Below are 17,830 nucleotides of genomic sequence, written 5' to 3' on the forward strand. Positions count from 1 at the left end.
CGTTTGAGAGTGCCGTTTGAGAGTGCCGTTTGAGAGTGCAGTTTGAGAGTGCAGTTTGAGAGTGCAGTTTGAGAGTGCAGTTTGAGAGTGCAGTTTGAGAGTGCAGTTTGAGAGTTGAGAGTGCAGATTGAGAGTTGAGAGTGCAGATTGAGAGTGCAGATTGAGAGTGCCGTTTGAGAGTGCCGTTTGAGAGTGCCGTTTGAGAGTGCCGTTTGAGAGTGCCGTTTGAGAGTGCCGTTTGAGAGTGCCGTTTGAGAGTGCCGTTTGAGAGTGCCGTTTGAGAGTGCAGTTTGAGAGTGCAGTTTGAGAGTTGAGAGTGCAGATTGAGAGTTGAGAGTGCAGATTGAGAGTGCAGATTGAGAGTGCAGTTTGAGAGTGCAGTTTGAGAGTGCAGTTTGAGAGTGCAGTTTGAGAGTGCAGTTTGAGAGTGCAGTTTGAGAGTTGAGAGTGCAGTTTGAGAGTGCAGTTTGAGAGTGCAGATTGAGAGTGCAGAATCAGAGTGCAGAATCAGAGTGCAGAGTGCAGATTGCAGTTTGAGAGTGCAGTTTGAGAGTGCAGTTTGAGAGTGCAGATTGAGAGTGCAGAGTGCAGATTGAGAGTGGAGAGTGCAGATTGAGAGTGGAGAGTGCAGATTGAGAGTGGAGAGTGCAGATTGAGAGTGCAGATTGAGAGTGCAGTTTGAGAGTGCAGTTTGAGAGTGCAGTTTGAGAGTGCAGTTTGAGAGTGCAGAGTGGCAGTGAGTGCAGTGACAGTGAGTGCAGACTGAGTGCAGAGTGACAGTGAGTGCAGAGTGACAGTGAGTGCAGAGTGACAGTGAGTGCAGAGTGACAGTGAGTGCAGAGTGACAGTGAGTGCAGAGTGACAGTGAGTGCAGAGTGAGTGCAGAGTGAGTGCAGAGTGAGTGCAGAGTGAGTGCAGAGTGAGTGCAGAGTGACAGTGAGTGCAGAGTGACAGTGAGTGCAGAGTGACAGTGAGTGCAGAGTGACTGAGTGCAGAGTGACAGTGAGTGCAGAGTGACAGTGAGTGCAGAGTGACAGTGAGTGCAGAGTGACAGTGAGTGCAGAGTGACAGTGAGTGCAGAGTGACAGTGAGTGCAGAGTGACAGTGAGTGCGTGCAGAGTGACAGTGAGTGCAGAGTGACAGTGAGTGCAGAGTGACAGTGAGTGCAGAGTGACAGTGAGTGCAGAGTGACAGTGAGTGCAGAGTGACAGTGAGTGCAGAGTGACAGTGAGTGCAGAGTGACAGTGAGTGCAGAGTGACAGTGAGTGCAGAGTGACTGTAGAGTGCAGAGTGACTGTAGAGTACAGAGTGACTGTAGAGTGCAGAGTGACTGTAGAGTGCAGAGTGACTGTAGAGTGCAGAGTGACTGTAGAGTGCAGAGTGACTGTAGAGTGCAGAGTGACTGTAGAGTGCAGAGTGACTGTAGAGTGCAGAGTGACTGTAGAGTGAGTGCAGAGTGAGTGCAGAGTGACAGTGACAGTGAGTGCAGAGTGACTGTAGGGTGAGTGCAGAGTGACAGTGAGTGACAGTGAGTGCAGAGTGACTGTAGAGTGACTGTAGAGTGAGTGCAGAGTGACAGTGAGTGCAGAGTGACAGTGAGTGCAGAGTGACAGTGAGTGCAGTGTCAGTGAGTGCAGAGTGACAGTGAGTGCAGAGTGAGTGCAGAGTGACAGTGAGTGCAGAGTGACAGTGAGTGCAGAGTGACAGTGAGTGCAGAGTGACAGTGAGTGCAGAGTGACAGTGAGTGCAGAGTGACAGTGAGTGCAGAGTGACAGTGAGTGCAGAGTGAGTGCAGAGTGACAGTGAGTGCAGAGTGACAGTGAGTGCAGAGTGACAGTGAGTGCAGAGTGACAGTGAGTGCAGAGTGACAGTGAGTGCAGAGTGACAGTGAGTGCAGAGTGACAGTGAGTGCAGAGTGACAGTGAGTGCAGAGTGACAGTGAGTGCAGAGTGACAGTGAGTGCAGAGTGACAGTGAGTGCAGAGTGACAGTGAGTGCAGAGTGACAGTGAGTGCAGAGTGACAGAGTGCAGAGTGACTGTACAGTGAGTGCAGAGTGAGTGCAGAGTGACAGTGAGTGCAGAGTGACTGAGTGCAGAGTGACTGAGTGCAGAGTGACTGTACAGTGAGTGCAGAGTGACTGCAGAGTGACAGTGAGTGCAGAGTGACAGTGAGTGCAGAGTGACAGTGAGTGCAGAGTGACAGTGAGTGCAGAGTGACAGTGAGTGCAGAGTGACAGTGAGTGCAGAGTGACAGTGAGTGCAGAGTGACAGTGAGTGCAGAGTGACTGTAGAGTGAGTGCAGAGTGAGTGCAGAGTGACAGTGAGTGCAGAGTGACTGTAGAGTGAGTGCAGAGTGACAGTGAGTGCAGAGTGACAGTGAGTGCAGAGTGACTGTAGAGTGCAGAGTGACTGTAGAGTACAGAGTGACTGTAGAGTGCAGAGTGACTGTAGAGTGCAGAGTGACTGTAGAGTGCAGAGTGACTGTAGAGTGCAGAGTGACTGTAGAGTGCAGAGTGACTGTAGAGTGCAGAGTGACAGTGAGTGCAGAGTGACTGTAGAGTGAGTGCAGAGTGAGTGCAGAGTGAGTGCAGAGTGACAGTGACAGTGAGTGCAGAGTGACTGTAGGGTGAGTGCAGAGTGACAGTGAGTGACAGTGAGTGCAGAGTGACTGTAGAGTGACTGTAGAGTGAGTGCAGAGTGACAGTGAGTGCAGAGTGACAGTGAGTGCAGAGTGACAGTGAGTGCAGTGTCAGTGAGTGCAGAGTGACAGTGAGTGCAGAGTGAGTGCAGAGTGACAGTGAGTGCAGAGTGACAGCAGAGTGACAGTGAGTGCAGAGTGACAGTGAGTGCAGAGTGACAGTGAGTGCAGAGTGACAGTGAGTGCAGAGTGACAGTGAGTGCAGAGTGACAGTGAGTGCAGAGTGACAGTGAGTGCAGAGTGAGTGCAGAGTGACAGTGAGTGCAGAGTGACAGTGAGTGCAGAGTGACAGTGAGTGCAGAGTGACAGTGAGTGCAGAGTGACAGTGAGTGCAGAGTGACAGTGAGTGCAGAGTGACAGTGAGTGCAGAGTGACAGTGAGTGCAGAGTGACAGAGTGCAGAGTGACTGTACAGTGAGTGCAGAGTGAGTGCAGAGTGACAGTGAGTGCAGAGTGACTGAGTGCAGAGTGACTGTACAGTGAGTGCAGAGTGAGTGCAGAGTGACAGTGAGTGCAGAGTGACAGTGAGTGCAGAGTGACAGTGAGTGCAGAGTGACAGTGAGTGCAGAGTGACAGTGAGTGCAGAGTGACAGTGAGTGCAGAGTGACTGTGAGTGCAGAGTGACTGTAGAGTGAGTGCAGAGTGACAGTGAGTGCAGAGTGACTGTAGAGTGAGTGCAGAGTGACAGTGAGTGCAGAGTGACAGTGAGTGCAGAGTGACAGTGAGTGCAGAGTGTCAGTGAGTGCAGAGTGACAGTGAGTGCAGAGTGACAGTGAGTGCAGAGTGACAGTGAGTGCAGAGTGACAGTGAGTGCAGAGTGACAGTGAGTGCAGAGTGACAGTGAGTGCAGAGTGACAGTGAGTGCAGAGTGAGTGCAGAGTGACAGTGAGTGCAGAGTGAGTGCAGAGTGACAGTGAGTGCAGAGTGACAGTGAGTGCAGAGTGACAGTGAGTGCAGAGTGACAGTGAGTGCAGAGTGACAGTGAGTGCAGAGTGACAGTGAGTGCAGAGTGACAGTGAGTGCAGAGTGACAGTGAGTGCAGAGTGACTGTACAGTGAGTGCAGAGTGAGTGCAGAGTGACAGTGAGTGCAGAGTGACAGTGAGTGCAGAGTGACAGTGAGTGCAGAGTGACAGTGAGTGCAGAGTGACAGTGAGTGCAGAGGGTGCACATTGTGTGAGAGTGCAGAATGAGTGTGCAGGGTAAACAGTGTGTGACTATGCAGGGTGACATTGGGAGTGTGCGGGTGAGCAGTGTGTGAATGTGTAGGGGCAGTGTGTGAGTGTGCAGAAAACACCACACACACATACACCACACACACATAACGCACACACAAACCACACACCTCAGTCTCTCACCACCACACTCACTCCCCAGGCTCACCCCCACAGACTCACCACCACACACTCACCAGCACACAGAAAACAACACACACAACAACACACCCCCAGCCGTCAATGAATGCTTTCACCATGCACAAACACCAACAACCATCATCCATCTGTGCACGCTTTTACCAAGAACACACCCACCAGCCGTCAGTGCACCCTTCCACCAGGCACACACACCTCCAGCCGGCAGTGCACTTTTCCACCAAGCAATCGCAGTATGGTACACTTTACTTTTAAACATATTCATATAAAGCTCAGCATGCCACCATTGGTAAAATTACAATTCAACCAACATACTTCCACTACACACCACATGCACACACTCCATAACACATGGCAAAAAGACATTGGCATTTACAATGCCATTAGCTCAAACTCAAATAAATCCGAGCCCGATTGCATTTCTAATGCTTGTTGATACTAGTTGTCTTCTCTGACATCTATGGGAAGCTGGTATCCATAAGGGTCCTCAAGTCCCTCCTATTCATCTTCGTCTCCAGGCCTGTTGAAAAAAAGTGGTGGGCATGGCAATAGACAGCACTGGTCTTGCATGTGTCGGAGTTAGGAATTACGATGGGGATGGTGGCGACGTGGGGCATTGGTACTACAGCGGGCGCTACTGAAGGGTGCGGTCCAGCAAGCAGCACAGCTCTGGATCCAGCACCGGATTCACTGGACATGGGGGTGAACCAAAAGGTGGGAATCCATGGAGCTCAAAGGCTCTCAAGAAGGATCGTGCTACTCTGATAGGAGATGCACAGCCTCAAATAACTATTTCAGATGGGCAGGGGTTGTGCAAGCCCAGAAAAGTCAGAGAAGAATGGAGCACACCCTGTCGCAGGCTCTGCAGAGGAGCGAGCCCTGGGCTGCTGATTCAATTGTGCCTCGTCCGAGGATTGGACAGGCGTGGTAAAGTCGAAGGCATCTTCAACTTTTGCAGACTTCTTCTAGCGGTGGGACTTACCTGAAGACTTTGAGATGACGACTGTCTAGTGAGGCTCCACGAGCTCTTCTGTGACCTTACATACAACCAGGATCTTGAAGGACGCAGGGTGATCCGTCATCGAGCGGCATGGATCAGCGCTAACTGGTGCGGAAAGAAAACAACTGATGTCTGTAGGGTGGTGCCTATATAGGCACCATGCAAATCCCTTCCGGAGCGGATGACGCAGAGCCAAATGACGCCAACTACCAGTGCAGGGGCACTGCTTGGAAATTTCCGGATCCAGTTGATGCCTGGGAAATATTCAAAGGTAAAGAATCTGCAGCTAGGATTCTCTATCATATATGTCCTTGCATGACAAAAGCATGTGAAAGCGAAGTAATATTACATTAAAATAATTACTATTTGCATTAAAGCACACCTTATGCGACTTAAACAATAGGTACAATTATTAATCCTTGACACAATGGAACTCATTTTATCAATCTTGGAAGTCTGAAGGTCGAAATTGACCCACTTGGATTTGAAATTGTGATCTATACGGTTACAAGGCCATCAAAATCTTCAACACTCATCCTCTTTATTATTATTAAAGATCTGTAAAGCACAATGACTACTCACTAGAGTCTCCCGACGCTAAATAAAGTCTGATCCCTAAATAACAGAGGTAACTAGAAGGCAAAACCAAACAGCCAGGACTTAAGAAGTCTCTTAAAAGCCAGAATGTCCCTGGAGACACAGAGCTGAACTGGGAGGGCATTCTACTCTCCCTGGCGGTCAGATAAGAGAAGGAGCTACCACCCCACTTTTTTCTTCAGACATAAGGAATTACTACCAGCAAGGAGTTGGATGACTGAAGGGCCTGAGCTGGTTGGTATGGTGTAAATCTGTTTGACAAATACGGAGTACCTTTGTGGTGAAAACCCTCTGTGCGCCAGCACCAAACCTTTGAACCTCACACATTCTTTTATTTGCAATCAGCACAGTTCCTTTAGACCTGGTTGACAGAGGCTCTCCTGGGGAGGCATAGCAGAAGCCTAGCAGCAGCATTCTGCACAAGCTGCAGTCTCTTCAGGAGGTACGCCCCGGTAAAGAGTTGGCATAATCAAGGCCTGGTTCACTGTTTATTTTTGCATCGGAGGAGGAGATAGAAGAAGTTTTGAAATGTGTTTACCAGGCCAAATAAGTGCCTCATACCTATGCCACCTGGGGTGGGGGGTTGGGAGGACCAGTTGTATTGAACCTTACCCTGAGATTGCACAATACCATGGTAGATGGAGTCACTGGGGGACATCCTTGGGTATATGGTCTTTATCCCAGCTGGTGTTAAAGGCTGAAGCAAGGCTTCCGCGTGTGTGAACTTTTTGAGGATTTTAAATATCTCCTGGGGCGGGTTTTCGAACATGTCTATCTGAATTGTAAAAAAGTCAGACTGAGCTATCTTAATTGCATGATAATAAATATTTAAAGCCTTCTTGTAGAGCAATTTGTCAGTGGGAAGGTAACAAGGCCTCCAATCCCTTTTCATTTTCTTACAGTGTATGCGAAGCCCCTTAAGCTCCTCGTTGAACTAAGGGCCTGGCTGTCTTTTTGCTGAGGGAATACCATCCCTGTGTTTAATGGGTGCAATGAAGTCAGCCATCTGTATAAGCCAGGAGTCAACCCATCTGACATCGACTTCCAAGCCCACGTCCATAGGCTGAGAATACTTGCTGAAGGCAAGACTAAACTCCGTAGGAGAGACTCTGGCCCAATTGCGGTGCGGTAGAGAGGGACATAGCCTGCGTACATGAGGGCCGTGGCCCAGTGACCAATGGAAGTGAATGAGAGCATGGTCGGTCCAAGTCAAGGGACTAATGTGAAGTACCGGAACGTAAGTGTTAGAAAAAACAGTCTAAGGTGTGATCTGTGATGTGAGTGGTCTGAGACACAAACTGCGACATATCCCAACATGACATATACTCTGAAAGAAGTTGGCCAGGCATGTCAGAAGATGTGTCTACCTGCACATTAAGGTCCCCTAGAACAGTACAATTTAAGCATTTCAACATGAATTTCGATAGGAACTCTGCCAGGGAAGACAAGAACTCCCCTGCATGTGTGGTGGTGGCGGTGTGGGCGGTGGGGAGGGAAGTGATAGATTAATATGCTAGCCAGGATTTTGTTAGCGGACAATAAGATGCAGAAGCCCATAGACTAAGCCCCTAAAAGCTCCTTTGTGTCAAAGGTAGCACAACTAACAGACTGTTTGTGCATTAAAGCGATACCACCACCTCTCCTCCCACTCTGTCAAGGTGCAACACAGAGTAACCAGCCACGGTGGCCAAAGCTACATCAGGCACTGAGCTCTCGGACATCCAAGTTTCTCTCAAGGAGAGAAAATGCGTCACCTATCCGTTTAAGGTGTTATGAGGGCTGCAAGCATATTCAACCCTAAGAGGCACACTGGGTCCCTACAAGCAACCAAACATTACTGATAAGTAGGGGTTGACCTGGGTGAGTTGGCTATGCCTGAGCAGAGTGGCTCCCATCTCAGGGAGAGAAGCTGAGAGCCTGTATAGGTGAAATGTTGATTGTGGGTACGCAGACAGGAAGCCTGGCAGGCGCTGAGTGCAAGCCAATCGCAGACCAGCTTGTCTTAGCCACATCCGCGCACCAGTCTGCTCTAAGTGCCGGCATTCAAACTTTCTCTGCACTAGACCACTGACCAGTCCAGAAATGCCAGCTGGAGCAGAAAAAAAGACTAGGTGAGTCCCCTCCACCTGCCTCAGTAACGTGCAACAGGTTATTTCAATAAATAAAATGCACCAAAATGTGTTATTTTAGCAACTTTCTGAGACACATGATAACCTATACAGTACTACATAGAATTTTAAAAACAAATTAAACATTAAAAAATAATTCTTTCAAAAACTAGCGCTCTTCTATTACACCCATCAGAAACTTCACCAGTAATTACCCTCTAGTCTTAACGGACTAATCAGTCTTACAATATCACTCAACCAGGAACTGTCATCAGTAACACCACCAGGGTCCCTGCTCTAGTCTCTTTCCTCAACACTACAGCCTTGTCATTACCACTGTTTTACACTCTATATGTCAATCATATTTCTTTGGTACCTCATTTCCCAGCAAAGCAGAAACACATGCTTCAGAGGCGTCACAGATTGCTGTGAGATCATGGCCCCCTTCCAGTGCTAGAACAATACGTCCACCAGCCAGTGCCATCAGCTGCTTTGTCAGGTACCCAAAACCTGCAAAAAGAAGAGATAATCGGAAAATAAAAGGCTGTGCTTTTTTAAGGATCAAAATAACATTCTATGAGAATTTTTCAAAATGCTTAGCAAGCTGTAGTACAGCACTCATGGCATTATTGTGAAATGTTTTTAATATTGAAATTTACTAGATCAATCAATCAACCTATAGTAGTCATCAGCACAAGGGTAGCAAAGCTGCTATGGCATGGCAAAAGAGGAGGATGCATTTTTTAAATGCTGTACAGCGGTGTGCTACATAGCTTAAAATAAAATAAAGAAAGTGATAAGACCTGGCCAGACTGAGTCATAACACTTTTTATTTTACTTAAAGCTATGCACGTACAAACAAATAAAATTTGTAATTTTCCCTATAGTTAATATACAGTTTATATTTGTGTCCAAATGCCCATTGCAATTGTCAGCTTGTCAAAGTGTAGCTTGCTGGAATACTCACCATGTAGAGGCTGTGCGTTAAAACCAGAGCTGCTGACTGTGGAGCTGGTGAACTAGGTTTGAATCTCTGCGCCAGCTTAACATCCTGTGATTCTGGTCAAATCACTTAACCCATGCCTGTAAAAATGAGTGTATTCTTGTATAATGTAACTGGCGCTCATGTAAAGCACTGCAAGTCCGGTCAACTTTGCGCTATATAAAACAGACTATGAGGCGCCATGTCCAAGATGGCGCCCATGTGAGAGCTCTACAGTGAGTCTCTCCTGCCTGACACTGTTTACCGGTGGACTTGTTGCCTCTTCCTGAGAACTGGTCAGCGCACCCTGCAGGACAATCCCTGGATACACGGGGTGGAAGATGGGAGGGGGTGGTGAAAGAGGTTAGTGGAGCACAGCACGCCTCAAGAACCGGCGACGCATAACGCTCTGGGCCTGTGGTACATCAAAATGGCCGCCACCAGCAGACCCGCAGCGTAACCTGGCTGGATGACCACGGCTGTGAAGAGAGTACTATGAGGCATCCTCGTTCCCCCTGGATTTGCCTCCCTCTGATGCAGCACCCGCCCTCTGTGAGCCAGTGTCACACATCATCTCAGGCCGAGCACTTCTTGCTTCTAGTGGTCATTAGCGGCCCTGCAACTAGACACGGCTGGGCTACACATGGGAGGAGACTGCAATAGGAGCACTGCGAGGCCTCCTTCCCACAGTGGCAGCAGCTCCCACTGGGAGTACTGCCCCTGTGTCCCGGCTTGATGCCCATAACTCGCAGTGAGGCGGGAGGCGCTGTTGGTGAGGGTGCCCTCTCCACTAACCAAATTAAGTGGGGACCCCTGCGGGGACTGGAGAAGGCTCTCCTCGCTGCTGTATACCATGCACATCTGGGCTGATACTCCTGAAGTTGGTGCTATGGGGCCCACTGCATTGCCCTGAGACCAAAAGAGACAGCTCTGCGCTGCTATCACCATGGCAGGCCACAGGGCTAAAAGAGACACTACTGTAAAAGACCTCCTTACAAAGCTCCCAGCCAAAAAGAAAAACCAGACCAGAGAGACCTTGCCCATCCCGCCATTGATCTACGAAACATCCACTCAGGACTCCTCAGTGGAACAGGTGCCTGTCACCCGCTTCTTCATAGAGACCCTCTTTACTATGCTCCAGAGAGACATTGCCACTCTGCAATAAGAGGTGGCCACAGATGTCTAAGAGGTTAAGTTAGAGGCCACAGAGCTCGTTCAAAGTGTAGACACGCTGGAGCAAACCAGTGGCGCCAGGGAAAAGGAACTCTATCACTACCGATGAGAACTGCTGGACTAGTGGGACCAACACCATGACCTGCAAATACACTTGGAGGACCTTGAAAACAGATTGTGTCTTTCATAACATTCGTATACAAGGTGTTTCACTACAGGCAGATGCAGGGCACCTAGACAAATATGTCACATTCCTCTTCCGACACATCTCAACAAACTTGGCAGAAAAGGACAGTCCTGGGCCACATGCATCGGGAGGACACCTTAACATTCGTTCACCCAATGAGATCATCATGGCGGTCGTGTGGGACGGACTCTTGGTTACTTTTGAAGGTGCACAGGTGTGGCTGTACCGGGAGCTCTCCCCTACTACGTTGCAAAGTCTTTCCTTCGGGAAAATGGGGTAAAATATAGATGGGGCCATCCATTCCGCCTGACCTTTGTGTGGAACAAGAAAAAGCACCCAGTACGTACCATGGCAGAAGCAAAATTAATCCTAGATTTAGGGACTGACCAAGCTGAGAACGCCCCCTCAGACAGCTCTCACAAGCTGCCAGGATGCAAGAGGCCTAGCAGCAAGAACCACAACACATCCAGAAATCATCCAGGCAAAACTGGAGGGCCCACAGCGAATGAAAGTTACTGCTCTTCTCCATCACCTTCAACATCATGAGTGCTCCCCTGACAAACTCTCCATGATGGCAACCTCACAGTACGTCCTTGGAGAGGCTATCCATAGACAAGGCAACCCTCACTGCTCACTGCCTAAGGCTACCAACAAACTATGCCTGGCTTGAAGCTGAAGGGGAATTTCGCACCCCTGTCCTTGCACCCGCCTAACTCCTCAGTTCTGTATGATCACCAGGCTAGTGGAGCCTCCATCTACCTTTATTATAAGTCTTGAGACACTCCGGACATGGCCACAACCCCTGTGCATACTGGTGCATTGACTCCCACGGAGGGAGTAGTGTTCTCTGGTTGCATTCCGGTTCTCCTCCCTCCCCCATCCGTGGACCAGCTTCCAAGATATCAAATACTTATAGAGGTGGACAACTGCTCATCTGGCCCAAGTGCCTACACATCTGTCTCTCCCTGCGCCTCCACTAGCTGCAAGTCCATGCACCCACACCATGATTAAAATACTGAGTCTAAATGTCCAAGGCCACAACTTACCGTCAAAAAGACTGGCACTCCGGTCTATGCTATGCGACTACCAATGCGATTTCGGACCACTCTCCGATTTCAGTTGGACTATCGCCGCATGTTATCCCACATCACACAGGGCATGGCGTTTGAAACCCAAGCTACTAACGTACAATTCTACAGTTAAAGAGCTCAGGTAAGTACTCACCAGTTTAGTGCGTACGAACGATAACTCAAACACTCCCATCGTACTTCTGTGGGATACCCTGAAGGCAGTTCTCCGAGGTGTGCTGAGCGCTATATCGCAAAGACTTAAATCCAGGAGGGAGAAACTAGTGGCCTTGGAAACAGAGGTACGGGATTAAGAAAACGCTCACAAGCTATATGGCTCTCATAAGGTGAGGAGGCAACTCACCCTTGCTAGGAAGCAACTTTAAGCCCTTGACATGGACCGGTCAGAGACTGCTCTTCTCCGTACCAAAAAGAGGTTTACACCAGTGGCAACAGGGCAGGTAGGCTGCGAGCCCAAGTGCATAGGAACAAGATTCAGGAGATATGCGAGCCTTCTGGCCAGAGACTTCACAAAGATACAGCTACAGCCCAGGTGTTTGACAGGTTTTATGCAGACTTATACACTAAGTGTCGAGGTAGCAGCTCTCTCAAACACCCACTGTGCGCATTCCAGCACAAGATGCCCTCCTTTCCAAGTGGAGACAAGTATTGAACAAATAGTCAGGAACAAGTCGTTCCCTTAATGACTGAAATATTGATTAAGCGTTTCAGTCACATTTGCATTGTTTATGACATTGCTTTTTTCTCCACCTGATTTTTCCTCTTTGTAAATACTTTTTCTTCTTTGTAAATACATTTTTTCATCTAAAGAAGAATAGTGCAAACAATGAATATTTGTGTTGTTGCACAAATCTTTGTGCTAATGTATATATGATATGTTCCAATTCATGTTTTGTTGTTTATATATGATAGTTTTGTGATGATGTATATGTTGATTCACTAAGTATATGTTAAATATATGCGGTATGTCTTTTTCGCACAAAGCAATTTTCTAACTTCAAAATCAAAAATTAAAAAGGTATAAATAAAGAATACCAGACGAATCTTGAACTTAAGTGGATTTGTCACTCCAAACAAGGAGAAGTGAGACATTTCGTGTATGGTCAGCATTTGTTTTTCTTAAAAATCTCCTTTTGGAGGAAGACATCCGAGAGGACATGGTCCAAACGGCCACTCCTAAACTTCAGCCAGGCAACGCCTCATGGCAAGATGGCTTCACACTCGCTTTCTGTAAGGTATTCGCTACTCAACTAGCACCTATCCTTACCTGCCTCTATAACTCATTTAGAGACACAGGCACACTTACAGACGCTATGAAAATGGCGGTTATCTCTGCGATCCCCAAGCCACGGAAAGACCCTACCAATTGCATATGTTATCACCCCATATCTTTACTAAATGTTGATTCCAAAATCTTTATTGGCACATTGGCCACTCTCCTCAATCCTTATATGCAGGGCCTGATAGACCCCAACGAAGCTGGGTTTATCCCGGAGAGCGACTGCAGCGATAATACGAGTGACGGTTGCATCTCATCGATAAAACAGAGAGCTACTGGAAGCCAGACTTACTCATATCGATTGATGCCTAAAAGGCTTTTGACCAGGTGCACTGGCCTTTCCTCTGTCTGGTGCCCAAATTGGGCATTCGATTCAAGAGATGGGTCTGGTGCAATTATGCAGGCCTCCACAACCTGTGTCCGCACTGACCTCCGGGCACTTTCCAATAGCGGCAGTACCAGACAAGGTTGCCGCCTGTCCTCTCTCCTATGTGCACTGTATACTGAGCCTCTTGCATAGCGATTTCACAGGAATGCATAAATCATGGACATCTCATTTGGCTGCCAGGAGCCGAAAATAGCGCTCTACGTGGATGACGTTATGGTAGCCTTAACCCAACCATACACCTCTCTCCCTGCACTAATACAAGAAGGAGTAGTTTCTTACCTGTAACTCCAGTTCTGTAGTAGGGGTATCTCTGTTATAGTCATAATCTAGGGAATAGTCACGCCCATGTGCGTGGACCCCGGAGCAATCAAAAATAATCTCTTAAACTGTCTGCCTTGCAGTCCTGCATTGACACTTAAGAGAAAGTTAAAGACAATAATGCAGCCTGTACCTACAAGGCTACACTGTCCAGTACTACAACTAGAAATGCCAAGGATATAACACCAATAACACATTTAACACAATCTGTCAAGTTTCACCCATAGAGAAACTTTTCTCCCCTCACCAAATCCTTGGAATGATAGAGAGGAAGGTAAGGACAGACAAGCCTCCATAGGCTGCCATTATGTGTCTGGAAAAGGGATACCGTACCTTTAAGGAACTCTCTGGAGACCCTCGGTATCCCAGCATGCTCAGCCCCTTCCTTTTACTTTCAGTTCTTTTTGAAGGTGCATAAAGCAAGGCCTGTAGCATACATCACAGTACCATTTTCTCCACCGGGAAGGAGGGCGGGCGCTTATGACTATAACAGAGATACCCCTACTACAGAACTGGAGTTACAGGTAAGAAACTACTCCTTCTGTAGTAGGGGATCTCTGTGTATAGTCATAATCTAGTGAATAGAATGGCAAGCCCATCCAAAAACAAACCTGCGGTGGAAAAATATAGACAACACCACTATTGTGCGAACAAATTCCGCAGCGAAGCCTGCCCAACCTGAGAATCTGCTCTGGCATCCGAGTCCAGACTGTAGTGCTTAGCAAAGGTGTGGACCGACTTCCAAGTGGCCGCCCTGCATATCTCTGCAATGGGAACATTTCGAAGCAAAGCTGTTGTAGCTGCTTTGTCCCTGGTAGAATTAGCCTTAGGCTTACCCCCTAAGGTCTTATTCGCCTTCTGATAACAGAGCTGGATACATGACACAATCCACCTAGATACTGACTGTTTCGAAGTAGCCAGACCAGTCCTAACCGACCCATAGCTGACAAACAGCTGGTCCGATCTACGATTATCCTTGGTCTTATCCAGATAGAATTTCAACACCCTTCTGGCATCCAGGGAATTAAGAGACCGTTCCGCTGGAGTGGAAGGATTCTGGAAAAATGTTGGTAAAGTTATAGTCTAATTAACATGAAAATCAGAAATCACCTTGGGAAGGAACTTAGGTTGAGTACGCATAACAACCTTAGCAGCATGAAATACAGTATAAGGTTCCTGGCAACACAATGGCTTAATTTCACTCACCCTGCAGGCCGATGTGATGGCCAGCAGGAACGCCGCCTTCCAAGGCAGGTGCTGCAGTGAAGCCTTATGAATAGGCTCGAAGGGTTCCTTCATCAGCCTGGACAGCACCACATTCAGTTCCCTTGAAGACGAAGGAAGCCGAACAGGAGGGAACACCTTCTTCAACCCCTCCAAAAAGACCTTAATAACAGGAATCTGGAAGAAGGATGTCTGTGAAGGGCATTTTCTGTAAGCAGTCAATGCAGCTAGATGAACCTTAATGGAATGAAAATTAAGGCCAGACTGAGCTAGATGCAGAAGGTATGGAAGGATAACATCCTCCTTGCAGGTCGTTGGATCATAGTTCTTAGACATGCACCAGATGCAGAATCTCTTCCATTTGTAAGCATAAGAGGTCCTAGTAGATGGCCTCTTAGCCTCCTTCAATATGTCCATGCAATCCTCAGGAAGATTCAAGTGGCCATATTGCACTATCTCAGAAGCCATGCCGCCAAACTCAACGATGAGAGGTTGGGGTGCACCATCTGCCCCCCGAACTTCGTGAGAAGGTCCGGCAAACACGGCAGCCGCCGATGAGGTAGGATCGACCGGTGAAGCAGGTCTGTGAACCACCACTGTCTGGGCCATTCCGGCGCAATGAGGATCATCCGCGCCCGGGATCTGGCCAGCTTGATGAGCACCGCTGGAATCAGGGGAATGGGTGGAAAAGCATACAGAAAGCTGTTCGACCAGCTGATCCATAACGCGTTCCCCAGAGTCCCCGGCTGGTAATACCTCGAGGCGAAGTCGCAGCATTTGCTTTTTTCTGCGGTGGCGAATAGATCCACTTCTGGAGTGCCCCACATGGCGAAGATATCGTCGAGCACTTCGTCGTTTATGACCCACTCGTGGTTTTCGTGAAGCAACCTGCTGAGGACGTCCGCCTGAACATTCTGCACACGTGGCAGATGAGTTGCCGTTATCGGCAGTCCTCTGGCTAGCAGCCAGTGCCAGATCGCCTGCGCTTCCTGTGACAGTGTGCGCAATCTCGAGCCCCACTGCTTGTTGAGGTAATACATTGTGGTCGTATTGTCCGCACAAGCAAGGAGTTGGTCTGGAAGGACGGATGAAAGGCCTTCAGTGCCAAGTGAACAGCTCTGAGTTCCAGGAAATTGATGTGATACGTGGACTCCGTCGGAGACCACGTTCCCTGGATCTGTAGATGGTGTGAATGCGCTCCCCAGCCCAGGAGAGATACATCCGTCACGATAGTCTTAGTCGGGATGTCCCCATCTCAGGGATTGTTGGGCGTGAAGAGACAACTGAATCCGGTCGTCCTAACACCCTTTCCTCTGGTCCCACTGGTCCTCCAAACATTCCTGTAGCGGCCTCATGTGTAGGCGCGCGTGTGGAGTGAGGAAGATACAAGAGGCCATCGATCCCAGCAGAGAAGACACCCTCCTCACTGTTGTAGATGGAGCAGCTATGAGAGCCTGAGCCTTCCGAAGGATGGATAAGCGTCTCTCCTCCGAAGGAGACACGCTTGCCGACAGCGTATTGATGGAGGCTCCCAAGTACTGCAGGCACTGTACAGGAATCGGGACAGACTTGGACAGATTTATGTGCAACCCCAGCCGGTTCAACAGGACAGCCGTCCTGTTGAAGTGCAATTGTGCTTCCTGGAAGGTGGAGGCTTTGATCAACCAATCGTCCAGGTACGGGTAGACAAACACCTTGTTCTTTCTCAGGTGCGCTGCTACCACAGCCATGCATTTCGAAAAAGTCCTGGGTGCAGACTTCAGTCCAAACAGTAGTACGGTGTACTGATAGTGATTGGTGCCGACGAGGAAGCGCAGGAACCTCCGATGTTTCCGTGCAATGGGCACATGGAAGTACGCCTCTTGCAGATCTATCGCACACAGCCAGTCTCCTCTCTGCAGTGGAGGATGAATCTGGTGCAAAGACAGCATGCAAAACTTTTCCCTGCGAATCCACTTGTTTGCTTGTCGCAAATCCAGAATGGGTCTGAACTCGTTCTTGTCCTTCTTCCTTACTAGGAAGAAGCGTGAGTAAAGACCCTTTCCCCTTTGAGACAGAGGGACGTCTTCTATCGCCCTTTTTCTTAACAGGGTATTGGCATCCGCCTGGAGCTCGCGTAGTTGGAATTGCGAGCCTACCAGTAGAATTGCTGGAGGCGGGCTGGTGAAACGAAGACTGTAGCCATTGCAAACAATATTCAGCACCCACTTGTCCTGAGTAATGTTTCTCAGCTCTGCCAGGTAATGTTGAATGCTTCCCCCCACCGGAGCGGGTAACGGATGAGGGGGGAGAAGCACCCTAGGGCCTAGACCCAGCCGGGCCTTTGGTCGCTGCGGAAGACTGTTGACCCCCACGGCCCCTCTGGCGCTTTTGGAATGGTTTCCGCTGGAACTGCTGCTGTTTTTGTTGCTGTCCAGCCTGCCGACCTTGCCCTCTGCCTTGCGCCCCTTACCTCCTCTGGAACGGGCGGAAGGTCTTTTTCTGTTCCTTAGGCTTTTCCAACCCGACAGCCGTCAGGGTTTCCGCCTCCGCCTTCATGCGGGCCATCTCGTCATCCGCATGTTTCCCGAAGAGGGCCTCGCCCGAAAAGGGTAGGTTAGCAACTCTCTGCACCGCCTCGGGCTTCAAGGATGTAAGACGCAGCCAGGCTTGGCGCCTCAGGTTGACCCAATGGCAGTACCCGTGGGCTGCCAAGAGGGAAGAATCCGCAGCCAAACTTATCACCTGGTTGGAAACCAGCAGACCTTCAGCGAGGATCTCTTGGAAATCTTCCCTCTTCTCCCGGGTAGGTGTTTCGCAAACTGTTGGTGGGACTCCTACAGAGCCCGATCATAACGTCCCAACAGGGCTGAGGCACTCGCGGCCTTCATCGACGTGGAGGCCGTCCCGCAAACCTTCCTGCCTGCCAAATCCATCCAACGGCTCTCCTTGTCAGGAGGCACTGTTGATGATGGGGTGGATGCTGTTTTCTTGCTGCCGTCACAATCACTGAGTCAGGCGTGGGATCCACGCGAAGAAATGCTGGGTCCGAGTCAGGAGCCTTATATTTCTTCAGCAGCCTTGAGGGTGCCGATCTCGTAGACGCAGGCGTGAGGAACAGTTCCATGGCCGGTTCCACCAGACCAGGCACCAAGAGTAGCAAAGGGCGAGACAACTGCTTCTTGTGCAGCGTTTTGAAGATGACAGACGTCAGTGGCGCGGGCACAGTGAGCGTGATGCCCAGCTTAGCCGCCCCTCGTAGCAACACGTCCTGGAAGGACACTGTCGTCTACTGGAGACACCCTCGTCCAAGGGGAATCCGTCAGTGTAGGTGAATAGCCCCTGGCACTAGAGGAATCCATGTAGCGGGACCTTGACCTGTCCCTCCTGTGACGCCGTCTGGGTCTTGTAGAAGAGCGACACCAACTCCTGGATCTAT

The 17,830-nt window shown here is 49.3% G+C and overlaps 1 protein-coding gene across 8 annotated transcripts in view; it reads right to left on the bottom strand.

The window, feature by feature from the left end:
• Window positions 1-17,830, bottom strand: part of HDAC4 (histone deacetylase 4) — a 1,367,213-nt gene that overhangs the window by 111,397 nt on the left and 1,237,986 nt on the right. For all 8 annotated transcript variants that reach the window (XM_078681413.1, XM_078681410.1, XM_078681417.1 and 5 more), the window contains one exon: window positions 8,150-8,283. In XM_078681413.1, coding sequence (XP_078537539.1) covers window positions 8,150-8,283 — 134 coding nt within the window. The remainder of the gene's footprint in view (window positions 1-8,149; window positions 8,284-17,830) is intronic.

The sequence above is a fragment of the Lissotriton helveticus genome, chromosome 3_1, assembly GCF_964261635.1.
Source record: "Lissotriton helveticus chromosome 3_1, aLisHel1.1, whole genome shotgun sequence".
Classification (NCBI taxonomy): Eukaryota; Metazoa; Chordata; class Amphibia; order Caudata; family Salamandridae; genus Lissotriton; species Lissotriton helveticus.